Genomic DNA, 19,721 nt, shown 5'->3' on the forward strand with positions numbered 1-19,721 from the left:
CCAATTGTTCCTCCTAAACACGGTGACAGGACACATTTAATATCAGTGAAACTTCCTGCTAATTCACATCAGGTACAAAAGCAGCAGAAGAAGCAGTCGGAGGTAAGGCAAATCTTTCTCTTTAATTTTAAGCTCCATAAGCTATATTCTCAAATTACACAATTTATCTTTACTATGTATTGAAATTAAAACAATGTTTATATATTAAAGCATATTGCTTTTATAATTTGATAAAACAGCAATATTTTAAAATGTTTACCTTTTATATAAAATTATTATATTAATTATTTATTATATTAATAATTAATAATATATATATATATTAATAATTATTCTGCCAATCATTTAGGTTCAATTTAAAATATCTATTTTTCTATTTGAATATATATCAATGTGTACTTTATTCTTCTAATGCAAAGCTAAATCTTTGTGATCCTCCAGAAATCATTCTAATATGCAGATTTATTACTCAAGAAACATTTCTTATCAATGTCAATGTGCTGCTTAAAATTTTTCACTGTTCAAAAGAACAGCATTTTTTTTGTAATATCTGTACAGTCACATTTCATCAATTTAATATGTCCTTGTTGAATTAAAGTATTATTTCTTTAAAATAAAAGAACCCACTTTATATTAGGTGGCCTTAACTAATATGTACTAACATTTAAATTAATAATTTGATCCTTAAACTTACCCATACCACCACACCTGTCCCTAACCCTACCCTTAAACTTACCCATACCACCACACCTGTCCCTAACCCTACCCTTAAACTTACCCATACCACCACACCTGTCCCTAACTTTACCCTTAAACTTACCCATACCACTACACCTGTCCCTAACCCTACCCTTAAACTTACTCATACCACCACACCTGTCCCTAACCCTACCCTTAAACTTACCCATACCACTACACCTGTCACTAACTTTACCCTTAAACTCACCCACACCACCACACCTATCCATAACTTTACCCTTAAACTTACCCATACCACCACACCTGTCCCTAACCTTACCCTTAAACTTACTCATACCACCACACCTGTCCCTAACTTTACCCTTAAACTTACTCATACCACCACACCTGCCCCTAACTTTACCCTTAAACTTACTCATACCACCACACCTGCCCCTAACTTTACCCTTAAACTTACTCATACCACCACACCTATCCATAACTTTACCCTTAAACTTACCCATACCACCACACCTGTCCCTAACCTTACCCTTAAACTTACTCATACCACCACACCTGTCCCTAACTTTACCCCTTAAACTTACCCATAGCACCACACCTGTCCCTATCTTTACCCTTAAACTTACTCATACCACCACACCTGCCCCTAACTTTACCCTTAAACTTACTCATACCACCACACCTGTACCTAACTTTACCCTTAAACTTACTCATACCACCACACCTGTACCTAACTTTACCCTTAGACTTACTCATACCACCACACCTGTACCTAACTTTACCCTTAGACTTACTCATACCACCACACCTGCCCCTAACTTTACCCTTAAACTTACTCATACCACCACACCTGCCCCTAACTTTACCCTTAGACTTACTCATACCACCACACCTGTCCCTGGGTATGACATTTCTGTCAATACCCAGCCCTAATAATAGTGCATGATGATCTGATTACAGAAGAACGATTCCTGTTACATGCTGGTTTAATCTCTGACTTCATCATCATGAGATTGTCTCTGGTCTCACAGCTTCTGCTGGTGATCATATCAGTCCTGGCACTGAGTAAGATTACAGTCTGTTTGATATTCAGTCTCATCTGGCAAAAACAATATAAATATACAATTTAATCATCTCTTTCTCTTTAACAGCCAGGGTACAAACAACATCTGCACTAGCAGGTAATTATGGACCTTTGAATTCGAACCACATCTGTGGTGTAAACTGAACAAACCCAAGAAGAACCTGATACTTTTCTTTTGTTTGAATCAAAAGTTCTTAAGAATGAAACTGTGTCTCTTTCTAATATCACCAGCCTCCGACTAGCAATAGCAAATATAGTAAATCAGACTATTAGCAATTTACACAAATTCCTGTTTCAACAGGGAATAAATTGATACAGAAAAGTGTATGTTTAGTCTTACGGAAAACACTGCATGCCAAACACCACAGAGTCAGTTAATAATGTGAGCGATGGAAGACTATCAAATGTTTACTGTTACCCCGAACAGTGAAATATTAAAGGGTTAGTTCACCCAAAAATGAAAATTCTGTCATTAATTACTCACCCTTATGTCGTTCGAGACCCGTAAGACCTCCGTTCATATTCGGAACACAAATGAAGATATTTTTGTTGAAAGCTGATGGCTGAGAAAGGCTTCATATAGGCCTCCATTGGCATTCAGTACACTTATACTCCCAAGACGGATAAAAGGCACTCAGAACATCGTTACAAAGTCCATCTCACCACAGTGACTCTACAATAATCTTACGATGCGACGACAATAGTTTTTGTGTGCAAAACAAAATCAAAATAACACCTTTATCCAGCTTGTTATTGCCTTCCGTGTGTGCCTCCACGACGCATGCGCGAGAATATGACGTAGCGCCGGGGTTCGAGAATCCATGAAATGCACACTCTAACCCCATTTTGAGCACTACGCCGAGACCTAAAGCACGATCAATGTAGAATCCAACAGCTGAGATACGCGCGTCTTCCTCTGATTGTAAACAAATCACTTCTGGGTCATCTGTCCGAACGCCGGATCTGCGTCATATTCTCGCGCATGCGTCGTGGAGGCACACACGGAAGGCAGTAACAAGTTGGAAAAAGGTGTTATTTTGATTTTTTTTGCGCACAAAAACTAGTCGTCGCATTGTAAGATTATTGTAGAGACACTGTGGTGAGATGGACTTTGTAACGATGTTCTGAGTGCCTTTTATCCGTCTTGGGAGTATAAGTGTACTGAATGCCAATGGAGGCCTATATGAAGCCTTTCTCAGCCATCAGCTTTCAACAAAAATATCTTCATTTGTGTTCCGAATATGAACGGAGGTCTTACGGGTCTCGAACGACGTGAGGGTGAGTAATTAATGACAGAATTTTCATTTTTGGGTGAACTAACCCTTTAAGCTGAAAGTGATTGAGTGAATACAAAAACTTCAGATATACAAAGACTTTTTACCATGCATGGAGGAGTTATTGCAATATGCAATATGGCGTAATAAGACTCGTCTTCTAAATAAAAGAGCCAATCAGCAAATGGTAAACTGCACATGCGCATTGGCTGGTTCATCCTGAAAATGCAGTTTACTGTCATGATTTGAGCATTTAAAAACAAAATATATGAGATTGCAGTAGTGATTTCAAAAATGAAATTTAATCGTAAGCTTGTTGAACAGCTTTGGAGAATTGGATGTTTTCCCATTCATAGAGATAGGAGCTGCGCTTGCATGACTGACATCGAGAGGCGTATTAAAGAAGGCCATTGAGTGAAATTACTTGCCTGAAAGAGACTTTGGTGCAGAGATCCCAATATGCAGACTGCATTAGGGGACTAAATGTTGAAATGAAGTGTTATTTTGTGTTTTTGCCCATGATTAATATGGGGAGAGATGTGTTGTTAGTGTTTAATCCTCTGTAATTAAAGCATGAATCACTCAAGTGAACTTAAAAAACCTACAGTATGTTTGGGAATATACTTAAGTTAGATTTTACTGACCTATTATTATTATTATTATTATTATTATTATTATTATTTTACTTTTCCTTTATAGATGTGCATGCAAAGTTACAAAGTCCATGCCAAAGGGAGTAAATCCCTCCAACAGGAAATACCTGCCTGTAATGCCTTGTTTCTAGTCCTGTCATTATTTCTGCATTTGGCTCGCTCTCAAACAAAAAGGCTGGGAAAATGTTATCACTATATCAAGGAAATTATAATTTTTTTCACTGCGAGGGCAAAGCATCATTACAAGTGAAGTCTTCAACTGAACACACATTCTTCTGTCTTTGTTCTTTGTTGATTGATAGAGGTCAGGTTGGTGAATGGTAACAGCTTCTGCTCTGGAAGACTGGAGATTCTCCATAATGGAATTTGGGGAACTGTGTGTGACGATTGGTGGGATTCTCTAGATGCTGCAGTGGTGTGCAGACAGCTGGGCTGTGGGAATGTCGAACAGGAAATAACTTATAGCTTCGGACAAGGTTCAGGACAAATATGGTTGGATGATGTACAGTGCAGCGGGAATGAAGATGCTCTTGAAAACTGTGTATCAGCAGGATGGGGAATAAGCAACTGTGGTCACAGTGAAGATGTTGGACTCATCTGCAAAGGTGAGTTAAACAGGTTCCTGAAACACCTGCGCTGTGGTAATGGTGACCTGCAGTAGAACATTATGTTTCAGTATTTAAGTGTTATTTCAAGGTTGTATACAGTATGATGTGTTCTTGTTTCATTAGGATATCCACCTTATTTTTAACATAAGAGCAGATGCGGCCGTTGTAACTTGAATATGTGTGGAGGCTTCCAGTCTTGTCCACTTCCAGTTATTTTTGCTGTACAAAAACTGTCCGTTATGCTGCATGATACTTACTTGTTAACATATTATTATAATTTATTATCATAAACGCACTGGTCTGGAGGGCAAATTATTTGACCATTTACAGCTTTTTGTTATTCTTCCAGTTATTTACCTATAGCTGTGGACAGGTAATTACGTACATTTGAATGAATGGTATCAGAATCTCAAACCATCCTCCTCGAGTGTGTGGGGTCAGTATAGGCACACGTCCTCTTCCAGGCCACTTGTTAACATCTACAGTTAACTTCTGTAAAGCCTGACATATGAAATAATAGTCTGAATTTTTTTATTTAATCTTTAATAAAAGCTGAAAAAAAGTTTGCATACATGTTTTTGTTGAGTATCATATTTGATACATTAGGCTTTTATGGCTTATATAGTATGATGGTGAGAATATTGAGCTCATAGTTGAGGAGACAACTTCTCGATTTTATTCAGAGACTCAAACTGAGCGAAAATATGTATTTTGGTGCAGTTGCTGATATTTAAAGTAAGATGACATTCTGATAGCTTTTAACGTAAATCAATGAGATCTTTATAACCGTTTAGTGAACTATTTGCATAAAATGGATAGAAATATCAGTTATCATCTACATCCACTCAGGAGCATGTTAATAATATGATATGTAAATGCTTGGTTTTATACTCAAAGCTGTGTAGATTTCATTGTGGGGAGCAATAATGACTGAGAGACGTACAGGCAAACATTATTTAAAAGTGTGTTGTACAATATTTGTATAACTTACATTTTAACATGATTTTTCTAAATAATGATGTATGGACAATCAAGTTAACCTAAGTTTCTTCAGTCCAGCAAATGTTTATCTTGAAATATTACTGACACTAAAAAAGTTGGGTAACACTTTATTTTACTTTATTTGTCTATGTTACATGTATTTACTAATAAATATACATTATATATAGGTTTTGACTCAAAAGATCTGAAAAAAGAGAATATCCCTCTCTCTAATATTGGATCACTGTTATTTTCTATTGCTGCAATCTCATGAGTGTCTAAGCCAGCTCTGGTGTTTGTTTCCAAAAAGCACTATTTTGGTCTCATTTTAACCATAGATTAGTTTAGTTTAGTTTAGTGGTACTTTATTGTTCAGCCTAAGCTGAAAATTGATCTTTGGTCTCGCCACATAATCACAAAACAATTAATAGTACATAACATCCAATAAATACATCTAACAATACACTTCATCCACAATGACAAAATTAAAATATTCATATTTCCTACCTCTTATTCAAAAGACTTATTGCATTTGGTACAAAAGTTTGTTTATATATTGCTTTAGTTACTTTTGGCATTCTATAACGACGACGTGATGGTAATAATTCAAAAACATGATTCAAAGGGTGTGTTGTGTCTCTTGTTATAATCAAAGATTTTCTCTGAACAGCAATCTGATATAACTGAGCGACTAATTTTTGCTTTAATCCTATAATTTTTCCTGCTACTCTTGTAATTCTCTCTAATTTAACTTTATTTGCCGCAGTAATTCGTCCGAACCACACTGTAATATTATACCCTACAACACTCTCAATTAGACCTGTATAAACTCTTTGCAACACAGCTTTGCTCACACAAAATTCTTTCAATTTCCTTAACAAGAATAGCCTTTGATTTGCTTTCTTACAAATAAGAGCCACATTCTCAGAGAAGTTCAGTTTACAGTCAATCATGATTCCTAAATACTTAAAAGTCTTCACAATTTCAACAGTTTGATCACATAGAATTATTTCTGTTAAAGGCTCTGGGTGATTTAAAATCAACTCTTTTGTTTTACCGACATTTATCAATAAGGAACTTTCTTCACACCATTTTTCTAGTTTCGAAACTTGTTCCTTGTACTCAAAATGAACACAGTCTTTCCATAACAGTGCCACAAGTGCCATATCATCTGCATATTTATATAGTTTGTAATTCTCATGCTGCATTCTTATACCACTTGTGTAAACAGAAAGGTTTCCAGTAATGTTTGGCAAACAGGTGCTTGAGTTTGTAGTTAAAGCAAAGAGATTTGTTATGGCAACCTTCCCAAAGAAGTAATGTTGGTGCCGTCTGATCATAGTTTTGGAGACTTTCTGACCCCAAGACCAACTACCGTAATGCCTGTTGAGCTATTTTCTTATAGCCTTTTCCTGATTTGTGCAGCTCAACAGAATTTTTTCAAACACCATCACTGTATTCTTGTGTCTTTCTCATAATGATGTACATCTATAGGAATTTACCTTGTATGTCAACTCATAATTAGAGCCCATGTGACACAGGAAGTCATGACTTATAATTTAAGTATTTCTGATCACTCCGAACTTCAAAACATACAGTATTTTGAATTTATGATTTTATGTAGTGATTAAATATTTTGCTGTCACATCAAAAGTTAGACCAGTTGGCCACCAGAGGCCATCACCGTCTCACTAATCACAGTCAGTCCTCACACGAAGTAAAGAAAAATGAGCCTCATAAATCAGAGTCAAATGTAAACATTTTGTATTTTTTTGTGTTCATTCTCCCGGCAGCACCAGTAATATTCTATCCTTTCGGCTCAGCGGCAGGAGACACAGAATATTTTGAAAATGGTGGTGAAACCTTTCTTAATGTTGCCTTCTCCACTCCATTTGTGTTCTTCGGCCGCACGTACAACAACACATACGTGAGAATCCAGTTCCTATACCACACTAAATATGAATGCAAATTTTATGATTATCGATTTCATACTGAATTTGAGCTGAGTTATTTTATTTCAGGTTAATAATAACGGACTCCTTACATTCAGCCAATCTTTAATAGAATCTCTGCCTTACTACATTCCCAAAAATGGGGATGAAGATTTCATTGCTGCGCTCTGGACTGACCTTGATGACTTTGGATTGGGCAAATACTCGTATCAGGAGTACACTAATGGAAGTGTGCTCACCCGCGCCACTCAGGATATAAACAAGTATTTCCCTCAGAGGGGCTTCACTGCTTCCTGGGTCTTTGTTGCAACATGGGACTTTGTTCAAACATGGAATACAAGTGTATTTAATCTTCACTCAGCACCGGTAAATAATGTCTTCTTTTCTTTTCAGACACAAGGTCACAGACTGTGTAGACTATGAATCATGATGTTATTTCTTTTCTTTTCAGGCAATCACATTTCAAGTGGTTTTAATTTCAGGCGGTGATTTTTCTTTCATTCTGATGAATTATGGTGACTGCGCTGTGATAAATGATTACGTGGAGGTAAAACAAACATCACAGGATTGAAGTAACATTATATACTGGCTCTGTATGAATAGCTACATAACATTTGTATATGGTTTTGTTAGGCTGGATACGACACCATAAACTCCACTGACTATTATCTAATTCATTATGCAACTAATGGCAGCTACATCCCAAACCTCAAGCTCACAACTAATGTAAACATTCCTGGTCGTTGGGCTTTTCTTGTGAACAGTGGATCAGGTAGGACTTTCATCAGGATGTGTATTACTATTATCAGTTGTTTGCAGCTCTGACTGGATTCCACCTGTTGTCATCCTGAGTATTGAAAACATTTCCCTACATACTGTATCCAAGCAAAAGACGGCATATCTTAGTTCTGTGAAACACAGCAAAACCAACGTTACGTATCGAGAAGAAATAAAGCAACATCTGTGTCTGATTTCAGGCATTCCAACACCTTAAAGGTCCTGTTCTTCGTGATCCCATTTTTCAAACTTTAGTTAGTGTGTAATGTTGCTGTTAGAGCATAATAATAATAATACCTGTAAAATGATAAAACTCAAAGTTCAATGCCAAGCGAGATATTTTATTTAACAGAAGTTCCCTTTCAAAGCCTACAGCGAACGGCCGGTTTGGACCACATCCCTGTACATCCTGCTTTAATGACGTCAGTAGAACAGTTTGTTGACTAACCTCCGCCCACAAGAATACACGAAAAAGGGGGCGTGGTCTTGTTGCTCCCTCGTGGAGAAGAGGAAGTGTTGCGTTCGGTTCGGTTCGGTTGCGTTTGTCGCCATCAGACGCTGTTATTTTCATCCCGGAGTCAAATCACCTTTGTTTGGCCTTCAGGGGCTGTAGTTTGAGCGCGTTCATCTCCCCGTTATGGTAAGAGGCTTGACCTTCCCGGGCAACGTGCCCTAAGCTGCTGTCGAATCACAACATGGGAACCGCTGGCACAATCAGAACTCGTTACGTATTTCTGAAGGACTTCATAGAACAAGGAAATTCTCAGGCCGTTTTGAGGACAGTGAAAACAGCGGTATACAGATAAGTAAATTGTGTGAAAAATACTGTGTTTTTTTACACATGAAACATGAACACGTTATATTGCACACTGTAAACACAATCAAAGCTTCAAAAAAACACGAAAAACGGGACCTTTAAGGTATCTTCAGCGCTGGAAAGAATGTCTGAATACCCTAAATTAAAAAAAAGAAAATAATTGCATATAAAATTATGCTGGCTGATTAAATCGAGAATCACACTCCATGTCTTAATGGCAAAATCATAGTTTCATGATGATAATCATGCCCAACGCGTCTGTATACTGTCATTGACTTACATTGGCATCACTTCTGTGGACCCATCACGGAATTTTCGGCGATTCCGTGAAACTACCACAGATTTTGAGGTAAAGGGCCCGTGTTCATTTCACGGAATTCTGTGAGATCAGGTTGAAGAGAACTCAATAGGCACGCGTCTTTCTGTGCATTGTGTGTGTGTGTGTCAGGACATTCACAGCATTCTCGTTTTTCTTGTTGCACTTGAATGGTTTAAAAGCATTTGCATGAATAAGAGTATGATCATATACTGTAACGCCAGCCCAAGGATGACAGAAAAAACGTATGCTGCGTTAAATATAACACGTTAAACTGAAAAAATTATTCGCATACATTAACACGCTAATTTTGACAGAACCTATACATATATATACTGACTATGAATTTTTAGTCAGTGATGAGTTTAGTCAAACATTTTTCTTCATGACAATTTTATGGCTTCTTTTGATTTGAACAGATTATGTGTTTTGTTAACACTGTAACAAAAACCACAAACTCACATAAAAAGCCAAGAGTCATACTGCCCAACTCATGTCCATAGGCATGGGTCCCCCCCCCCCCCCCCAACTGCCAAAGGTCCAGAATTTAAGGCCATTTTTTGTACTAAACAATATAATAATAATAATTATAATATTATAATTTATATTATGATAATTATAATATAAATATAATAAATGTTGTGAAATAATTGCCTAATACTGTATAGTATTAACACTACTTTAAAGGGGCTATATGCAACTTTTTCCCCAAAATAAACGTAACAATAGCCTTTTTATTTTACCATTTATGACTCAAACATCTCCTGATGAGCATACTGACACCTTGTCCGCTCACAGTGGGTGCACCTATAAGCCTGTATCCTATTTTTCCTATTTTCTGGCGGGTCGTCTTTTCCCGCGCTGTCTGCGGATGTGACGTCACCACCGCTGCGAGAGCGAGCAGAAAATGAGAGCAGTTCTGTTTTTTGGCCACAGGTGTCAGTCGTGAGTTTAAATTTCAGAAAAACGCATATAGCCCCTTTAATGCAGCAAAGATATTGCACAGCACCAAGATCTTCTCATCATATCACTCATCAACTGCGACATTTCAAATTTGGCAGCTGTTTTAGGATTGAAATGTTAAACTACTGACAAAAATAATCAGGCAAACTAATAAACTTTTGTCTAATTTCGCCATTTTAAATTGAAAATAGGCCTATATAATTTACGTGATTGTAATGTAATAATTAGCAACTGGACAAGAAACATTAACAAAGCTTTCTTCATATAAGGTATATATATATATATATATATATATATATATATATATATATATATATATATATATATATATATATATATATATATATATATATATACATACATATAAGATTAATATTTAATGTTTACATATTGTGAATACCTTTTTTGTTGTTGAAATATTTAACGCGTTCGTAGCCTTCAGTAAATTAACTTGTCTTAGAAAGTGATTAATAAAAACTATTCAAATTATAAATTGACCCTATTGTTGACTGCTTTAGGAAGGGAAGAGACAGGGCAAGATAATGAGAATGAGAGAAAAAGAAAGAGCGATGGAGATGAGGAGAGAGCAGGAATTGACAAATAATCTACTGCCCACTGACTTGGTTTTAAAGCTATTTCTCATCCAGTTTTGGCCTTCAAACGTCTTAAAATGCACACGTAGAGCAGAGAATTCAAAATTTTCTTGGGGGACCATACCCCCAAACCCCCCCTGACTAGTGTGTGTGTGCGTGTATTTTATTGATAAATAAAGCACCTTTGTTGGCTTGATTAGTGATCATACAAATGTTAATTGAGTGACTTCTTCAAAACTTCAAGTTTCACAACATGAAACAAAAACATGTTAGCTTAACAGATCTGTCATGTGAATTTGTGATTTGAAAATTGTGGGAAAAATGTGGTTATCCATGGCAAATAATATACACTCCACACAGTGTGTGCTTGGACTGAAAAAGGTAGTTCATGATCTTGGTTTGCAATTTGACAACATTGTAATAAATAGGCATTCCTTTTGATACACAGAAAATAGCCTGTTAAGAAAATGAAGCATTTGAACCTCATAATTAAATACAAAATAGAAATGGGACTGAAAAAGGTCCACTTTTTGGAAAAAAAGAACCCCTCCTTCTACTAGGCTGGCTACGGGCCTGCAACTAAAGGAAACGCTGACCACCATAATGATGACCAAATATTTGCAGTTGGTATAATTGTACCCTAAGGACCAATTGTGTACCTTTGAAGGTACAGTTATACGTTTTTTTCTGAGTGCTGAGTCTATGCGTCTCTTTCAACAGTGTTCAGCATCAGCGTCTACTAATACAGAACTGTAAGGACAGTTCCTTTATTACCTCGCCACTAGTGAGAAATGTCATGTAGCTAAACTATTTTACTGATAAAATCATCAGAGCAGCGCTGACAACATGTTTCTTTGCGAGTGTGTGTCCGGAATGTAGCCTGTGTGTGTGTTTGAGTGGGAGAGCAGAGAGAGTGGGAGAAAGTGATTATGTGCGTTTCGTTCATAATTAAATGCAATTTTGTGGGGAAAAACATGGAAATAATTTGTTGTTTTTATCATATTGTTTACTATATGTCTTTGGTTTGGTCAGTGTCGCTGTGGGTGTTGGTTCTTTTGCTGTTGTATGCTGTAAAGACATTTGAAATAACTTAAATCATTTGGCGAAGTGATATGGAACTGTAATGCGGTCAAGACCTGCCTTGAACTACTTTTGCCGTGCGTTTCCTTGAAAATAATTGCACACCTTAGAACATTTGTCAGCCAATCAGAGTCAAGCATTCAACAGCCCCGTAGTAGAGGTTAATAAGGGTGTTTGTATGTTCACTCTCTCAGCACATTGGCAAACACATCAGGTGATGCTTTTTTATGTACTTTAGAAAAATGTATTTTAACATTTTACATTTACATTTACATTTAGTAATTTTTTATAAATTTTTTATAAATAAATTAGACAAACAGACAGACAGACAGACAATGAATAGAATGATAAGTGCTATTCTCGATCGGTCAGGTGTTGCTGGAAAAGATGTGTCTTTAGACGTTTTTTGAAAATGGCTACAGACTCGGCCGCACGAATTGAGATAGACAGGTCATTCCACCAGGTGGGAACGGTCCAGGAAAAGGTCCGTGACAGCGATTTCATGCCTCTCTGGAATGGCACCACAAGGCGTCGTTCACTGGCAGAACGCAAGTTCCTGGAGGGTGTGTAAGTCTGAACGAGCGAGTTTAGGTATATTGGTGCAGAGCCAGTGGATGTTTTGAAGGGGAGCACCATTGCCTTGGATTTAATGCGAGCGGCTATTGGTAGCCAGTGCAGACTGATGAGGAGAGGTGTGACGTGTGCTCTCTTTGGCTCACTAAAGACCAACCTCGCCGCTGCATTCTGGATCAGTTGCAAGGGTTTGATAGTGCATGTCGGAAGCCCCGCTAGAAGAGCATTACAGTAGTCCAGTCTGGAGAGAATGAGAGCTTGGACCAGAAGTTGTGTGGCCTGCTCTGATAGAAAGGGTCTAATCTTCCTAATGTTGAATAGTGCAAATCTGCAGGACCGGGTTGTTGCAGTAATGTGGTCAGTGAATTTTAGCTGATCATCAATCACAACCCCAAGGTTCCTGGCTGTCCTGGACGGAGTTATGGTTGATGATCCTAGCTGAATGGAGAGATTGTGATGCAGTGCTGGTTTGGCTGAGACCACAAGCAGTTCTGTCTTTGCAAGGTTGAGTTGCAGGTGATGTTCCTTCATCCAGGCAGAAATGTCTGTTAGGCATGCAGCGATACGAACACCAACCGATGGATCATCAGGTTGAAATGAGAAGTAGAGTTGAGTGTCGTCGGCATAGCAGTGATAGTAAAAGCCATGTTTCTGAATGACCGATCCCAATGATGACTTGTAGATGGAGAAGAGAAGTGGTCCAAGCACTGAGCCCTGGGGAACGCCAGTGGCTAGATGATGTGACTTAGACACTTCACCCCTCCATGACACCCTGAAGGACCTACCTGAGAGGTAAGCAGTTCCTGAGATGCCCATCTTCATGAGAGTTGACAGGAGGATCTGGTGATTAACTGTGTCAAAAGCAGCAGACAAATCCAGTAAGATAAGTACTGTGGATTTGGAGGCTGCTCTTGCCTGTCTCAGTGCCTCCGTAACTGAGAGCAGGGCAGTCTCAGTTGAGTGGCCGCTTTTGAAACCGGATTGGTTGATGTCCAGGAGATTGTTCTGTTCAAGGAACGTAGAGAGCTGATTAAACACAACTCGCTCAAGTGTCTTTGCAATGAAAGGTAGAAGGGATACCATACCGGTCTGTAGTTTTCTAAAAGTGCTGGGTTTAGAGAGGGTTTTTTAAGCAGTTTTAAACATTTTAAATCTCTTTTTGCCATTGCACAAACATCTGCAGAGCACCTTTTGATGAAGTCCCTTGTAAAAACCTCTCACATCTTCATTTGTGTTTTTTGTGTTCATTCTCTTGGCAGCACCGGCGATATTCTATCCATTCGGCACAGAAGTAGGAGATAGAAAATATTTTATTAATAATTATGGTGATGAAAGCTTTGTGCCTGTCGGCCTATCTACTCCATATACGTTCTTTGGCCGCACATACAACCAGTTATACGTGAGGATTCAGTTCCATTGCCCAGTCTAAATTTGAATGCAAATGTTGTGTTAAGCCAGTTGGGATTGGGTCGAGAGCACATGTTGTATTCATTGCCATCACTAATTTCAAATTACAATCAATAGTGACTATGTTAAAGCTGGAGAATGCAGTTTCAGGAAAACTAATTGGATAGGTCTCAGGGACCGAACTGATAGACTTATAGATGTTTAAAAAAATGTCCATAAAGAAATTAAGAAACTTGTTACACTCCTGCACAGAGGAATACATTAGTGGCTTAATTGGTGCAAGAATACTGTTAATCTTGTTGGGGTTTGCAGCACCATCTCTAATGATAGACGAGTAGTACAACATTTGATGTACCTTAGAAGTGTTTTATAATTTAAAGTCAGCATAAAATATATGTTGCAATAGTCTTTTCTTCCCTGTTGTAACATATATTTTTAAAAAAAATTACAGTAGGATTTTTTTCCATCGAGAATTAATTGGATCACTGTTGTTTTCTATTGCTGTGATCTCATGTGAGTGTCAAAGCCAGCTCCGTATTGGTTTTTTACAGGTGTTTTACCTGTATTTACCTGTATTTGAATTACAGATCGCATTAGTTTGTGTTTTTAAGAGGTACATTACTGGATAAAGTACTGGCAGAAAATTACCAGTTTTCCGGTTTTAGTTTTTATGGTGTTGTTTGATGACAGCAAAGGCTTTTTTTTTTATCAACCATAGAAGTTATGGAGGTGATTTCAAGTAGTTTTGGAGATTTTCTGACCCTAAGACCCAACTAATGCCTGCAGTTGATTTAAACCTCTTAATTATTGCCATGATAGCAGTAATGAGCATTTTCAATTGTTGAGCTATTTTCTTATTATAGCCATTTCCTGCTGTTCAACAGAATTCAGCCAGACATCATCACTGTATTTTCGGGTCTTTCTCATAATGATGTACATCTATAGGAATTTACCTTGCATGTCAACTCATAATTAGAGCCCAGTGACACAGGAAGTCATGACTTATGATTTTAAGTCTTCTGATCACTGGCACAGGTTAGAGTGAAATTGTTGAATAAAGTTTTTGCACACAAAAATTATTCTCGTCACTTCATAAGATTAAGGTTGAAACATGTGTAGACACATTCCATCCAAGAAATCCACAAAAATCTAACTTTTCAGAAAAACATTTATTTCACAATGAGTTTTGCCCCCATTTTCCTTTGCTTTACACCAGAGGGCATCATCATCCCACTATTAATCACAGCCAGATTCAAACATGAACCCTATAAATCAGTATGAAATGCAAACAAAAGACCCTTTTTTTCCCTCTTGGCAGCACCAGGAATAGTCTACCCCTTCGGTTCACCAGGAGACACAAGAAACGCTGCTGCTGATGATGGAAGCTCCTCGGTTATTCCACTGTTGAGTCCATTTCTGTTCTTTGGCCGCACATACAAGCAGATTTATGTAAGAATTTGATTCCATCTTGATTCTAAGTCTAAATGTGAGTGGTGAATGCTTTATAAACTCCTGTGGCTGTGATTTTAACAATATTTCTCATGTTTCAGGTGAATAATAATGGACACCTCACATTCAACCAGGCTTCATCACAGTTTGTTCCCGACTCCTTTCCCGCTTATGGAGGCCGAGATATAATCGCTGGTCTCTGGACCAACCTTGACAACGGTATGAGAGGAGTGGTTTCATGTCATCAGTACACTAATGGAAGTGTTCTCACACGCGCCACTCAGGATATAAACAATCATTTCTCAAATCTGACCTTCAACGCTTCTTGGGTCTTTGTTGCAACGTGGGATAAAGTCGCTTACTATCCCATCACTAACACAGTACGTTTGATATACTTCTGAAATGTGCCAGTTTTCACTTTATCCACAATTCAGTTCAATACAATTTCAGAATTTAGTACACAAAGACAGTTATTAAAATAATACAATTTAAAACAGTTAAAATAACAATGAGGTCAGTCAGTAATGCTCATAAAAATCATGTTCAATAATACAGAAATGTAATTTTATAAATTAAAAATGATGAGAATGCTAAGTTTAAAGTGATTATCCTTTTTCAATCTTTGCAGGAAACATCGTTTCAAGTGGTTTTAGTTTCAGGCAGTAATGTTTCATTTATTCTGATGAATTATGGTGACATTGCTGCAACAGGACATCCAGTGAAGGTAAAATAAACTTGTTTTCTATATTCATAATCAGGGGCAGACTTAATAAATAAGCAAGGTAAGCTGTCGCCTAGGGCATCGGGGACCCCATAAAATACATTTATACAGCTTTATTTTAAACTGTCATTTTAAGATATTTCTGAAATTTGTGATATATCTTTGACATTACCTGAGTAGTTGAATTAAATATGCTAGAAAATCCCACTCATTCAAGGATGTGCGTTTATTGACGTGCATATATTTACAGTTTATAGTTAGGCTCTTAGGTGTTCGCCTCTCACTTTGACTTCGGGTAAACTCTTGTAAAAAAAATTTAGTGCTTTGAGAGAGAAAGAGAAAGAGTAGACTCGGTCTGCGGGCACCAAACGACGGTTTATTGAAAACACAAATGTAACCCCAAAAGGTTGTCAATAGTCCAGACAGGATCAGAGGGGGAAAAAATGACTGATGAGCCTGAACCAGGCAGAGTAGTGCAGCAGGAGGCGCAGTTGAGTTGGAGGCTGGCGGTGCTCAGACGGCACGTGAAGCAGGGCTGAGAAGGAGATCCGCGATCAGCGATAGAGGGCGAGGCCAGGGCTGAATGCAGTGGGAAACTACCTGGAGAAAACAGGCAGGGAAAAGGAGAAAACAAAAAACTAAAAGATGGAAAAACAAATAGGCAAAATAGTCCAACACAACAAGGCTAGCGCAATAGCTTGCACAGAGAACAAACAACGAACTGGCACAGGACAGCACACAAGAGATGATTTAATAGGGTGATCTAAATTGATACAGAACAGGTGGAAGGAGTGAAACACTAACGAGGTAATGAATGGAATAACAAGGGAGCGGGACAAGACACTACAATGACAGCAAGCACATGGGGAACTGTCAAATAGAACCCATGTGCTCCCAAAACACAAACACACAACAGAGACAGGAAAAGAACAGACCTTCATGACAAAAATGGCACATAGTGATTTGGATGCCCTAAGCAAATCCAGTTATTGGGCCCCAACACACCAACTAAGTCTGCCCCTGTTGAGAACCAAACGTTACTAATGTATAACAGCATATGTAGGCTGTATATAGGCCTATATACATATTATTTATATGAATAATGTTTTTACATACTCAGGCTGGTTATGACACAGTAAACTCCAGTGACTACTTTGTGATTCCTGGATCAATCAATGGGAGCTCCATCTCAAACCTCAAACACTCCAGTAATGTCAATGTTCCCGGTCGATGGGCCTTCAGGGTGGACAGTGGACACAACACCTCTAAAAGTAAGGGTTTCAATTTATTTTGACGGTCACTTCAACACATTCTGTTCACTATAAGTAACGTTACACCTACATGTCTACAAACTCTCATTTGTGTTAGTAGAGTATTAGTAGACTCTAGGATTAGGGTTAGAATAAGTTGACATGTAGTTGCAAAGTTATAGTTAATAGTCAGTGGAATGTCTGTTGGAGGAGCATCACAATAAAGAGTTAGCAGATATTAAGCAGACCGTCTACTAATTCCTAATGAGAGTTAGTTGACATAGTTGCAAAGTTACTTATAGCCAATAGAATGTTCAAAAGGGACCATCAAAATAAAGTGTTACCAAAGTAAGAAGTCTTGTCTTTCTAGAAATAGATGATAGATAGGTTTTGAGGACCCCATGTAATGTTTTTATATGATATAATATGAGTATTTTAGGATGTTGTCTGTGTGTTTCCCTTTAGACAACGTCATTGGACTTCGAGTGAGACTTTCCACATTTTTAGATCTAACACAGAGTGGAAACAGTGAGATTGTTTTACAGCAAGTACGTCACACTTACTATGAATATTTATACAAAATACAGTGCTTTTAGAAGATTCATGGAAAGATTGATCTGTCTGTCCATCTTTTGTTTCAGATAAAACAGGAGCTGGTCAAGAACGGTCTGCCAAGCAGCATAGAGCTGAAGTTAAGAAAACTGCAAAAGATAAATCCATAAATTCAGTCTCCTCAGGAAAAGAAATAAAATAGTCCTGTTTTCTTAGTGTCTTACAGCAAATATCTCATTGATCATATGAAGACTGTAAAGACAGTTTTTCATTATGTGGTTTCACTTCAAGGGTTATAACAAGCACAAAACAGCATAAACATTTATAAAAGAGATCCATACAATTTTTTTTTTCCCCATGTGGACAAATTTTACAAAAACTTCCTTACATTCCTAGGCTTCTTTGCATGTTCATGTGATTTTTTTCAATGTGACCAATATTTGTGACCAAATCGCTTTTTAAAAAAAAGATATCTTCAATGAATCAGTGATGCAGTTCACAGAACTAGTCTGAATGATTCATTAAGGAATCAGACTGATCCGATCCACGTTCAGTTCAATGATCCGGTCACTAGAGAGGAAGTCAATGAATAACAACATAAATATCTGTCTTTTTTCCCTCACACAAAGCTATTGTATGATTGTAGAAGATTTTAAATATGCCTGAGTTGTATGAATAACATCATACATTTAATGGTGTTTTTGGATCTTTTTAATACTTTTTATAATTTTTCTGAAAACCGCTATCAGTAGTTATTCAAATGTTCTCCTTTTGCATTCCCCTTTACTTTTAATCAACATTTATGTATTTACAAAATAAAACCAGACAGGTGAACTATTTATTTTGTCTGCTGTTTTTGCCCCATCATGGTGTGTGCTATAAACTGTGTTATCACATGTCAGCTGCAGAAGTTTAAACTTTAAAAGTTTAAATTTGGGCAGTCGTGGCCTAATGGTTAGAGAGTCTGACTTGTAACCCAAAGGTTGTGGGTCCGAGTCTCAGGTCCGGTAGGAATTGTCGGTGGGGGGAGTGAATGACCAGCACTCTCCTCCACCCTCAATACCACAACTTGAGCAAGGCGCCGAATCCCCAACTGCTCCCCGAGCACCGCAGCAATATGGCTGCCCACTGCTCTGGGTGTGTGTACACGGTGTGTATGTGTGTTCACTACTGTGTGTGTGTGCACTTGGATGGGTTAAATGCAGAGCACAAATCCATACTTGGCCACACATCACTTCACTTAACTGAAAGTAAAACTGTTTGTCTCGTTCATTGATCTTCATTAAAACCATACCTTAGAATACAAATACTAAAATTTAAGTCCTTTGGCTTCTATTGAGAACAGACACTTGGAGAACGTGTAAAACTAAGGTCAAATGCATGTCTTTAAAGAAAGAAATATGCTCAACACCACATAAGCTAATCATTTCTGTACTGATCAGCCATGATGATTTTTCATACTTTAGCACAAACAGTAGAGCAGTGTAAAGTTTCGAATCCATGAACTGAAAAATATAGATCTTGAATGCAATGTATAAATGCAAAGGCCTTTAATAAAAAAAACTTTTGCACATTACATACACAGTATGTTATATCTCAATGCATGATATCTTCAGCAGAAGAAATACATTTTATGGACAGAAAGCAGCTGCAGGATCATGCATTGAGATATAGCATACACTGTATGTAATGTGCAAATGTTTTTATTAAAGGCATTTACATTTATACATTGCATTCAAGATCTTCAGCAGAAGAAATCATTTCATACAGGTTTGGAAAAACTTGAGGGTGAGTAAATGATGACAACATTTTCATTTTTGGGTGAACAATCCCTTTAAGCCTTTATGATGTATAACATACTGATATCTACTCTAGATTTCCTTGTATGCTCATGAGAGTTCACTGATGTGATGATATCCACTTTGATCTTTTCAGTGAATCAGTTGCTGCTGTACAAACCTGAATGATTTAA

The 19,721-nt window shown here is 37.6% G+C and overlaps 1 protein-coding gene across 1 annotated transcript; it reads left to right on the top strand.

The window, feature by feature from the left end:
* Positions 1-18,612, top strand: LOC307144074 (uncharacterized protein). The gene is made up of 14 exons (XM_079846061.1): positions 1-102; positions 1,660-1,764; positions 1,851-1,880; positions 4,013-4,315; positions 7,093-7,226; positions 7,321-7,617; positions 7,703-7,798; positions 7,885-8,023; positions 15,096-15,226; positions 15,328-15,606; positions 15,855-15,950; positions 17,068-17,218; positions 17,663-17,745; positions 17,839-18,612. Exons 2-14 carry the CDS (start codon positions 1,707-1,709, stop codon positions 17,917-17,919), a joined length of 1,878 nt encoding a protein of 625 aa, XP_079702187.1. The 5' UTR covers positions 1-102; positions 1,660-1,706; the 3' UTR covers positions 17,920-18,612.
* Positions 18,613-19,721: the final 1,109 nt, after the last annotated feature.

Source organism: Gobio gobio (genome assembly GCF_949357685.1).
Source record: "Gobio gobio genome assembly, chromosome: 20".
NCBI classification, from domain to species: domain Eukaryota; kingdom Metazoa; phylum Chordata; class Actinopteri; order Cypriniformes; family Gobionidae; genus Gobio; species Gobio gobio.

What these genes read in the sequence shown, in the direction of transcription:
- LOC307144074 (XM_079846061.1), top strand. Translation starts at nt 1,707, where the DNA reads ATGAGATTGTCTCTGGTCTCACAGCTTCTGCTGGTGATCATATCAGTC. An exon ending in AACAACATCTGCACTAGCAG is followed by an intron (nt 1,881 to 4,012) that starts GTAATTATGGAC and finishes GTTGATTGATAG; the next exon opens with AGGTCAGGTTGGTGAATGGT. An exon ending in TGATAAATGATTACGTGGAG is followed by an intron (nt 7,799 to 7,884) that starts GTAAAACAAACA and finishes TGGTTTTGTTAG; the next exon opens with GCTGGATACGACACCATAAA.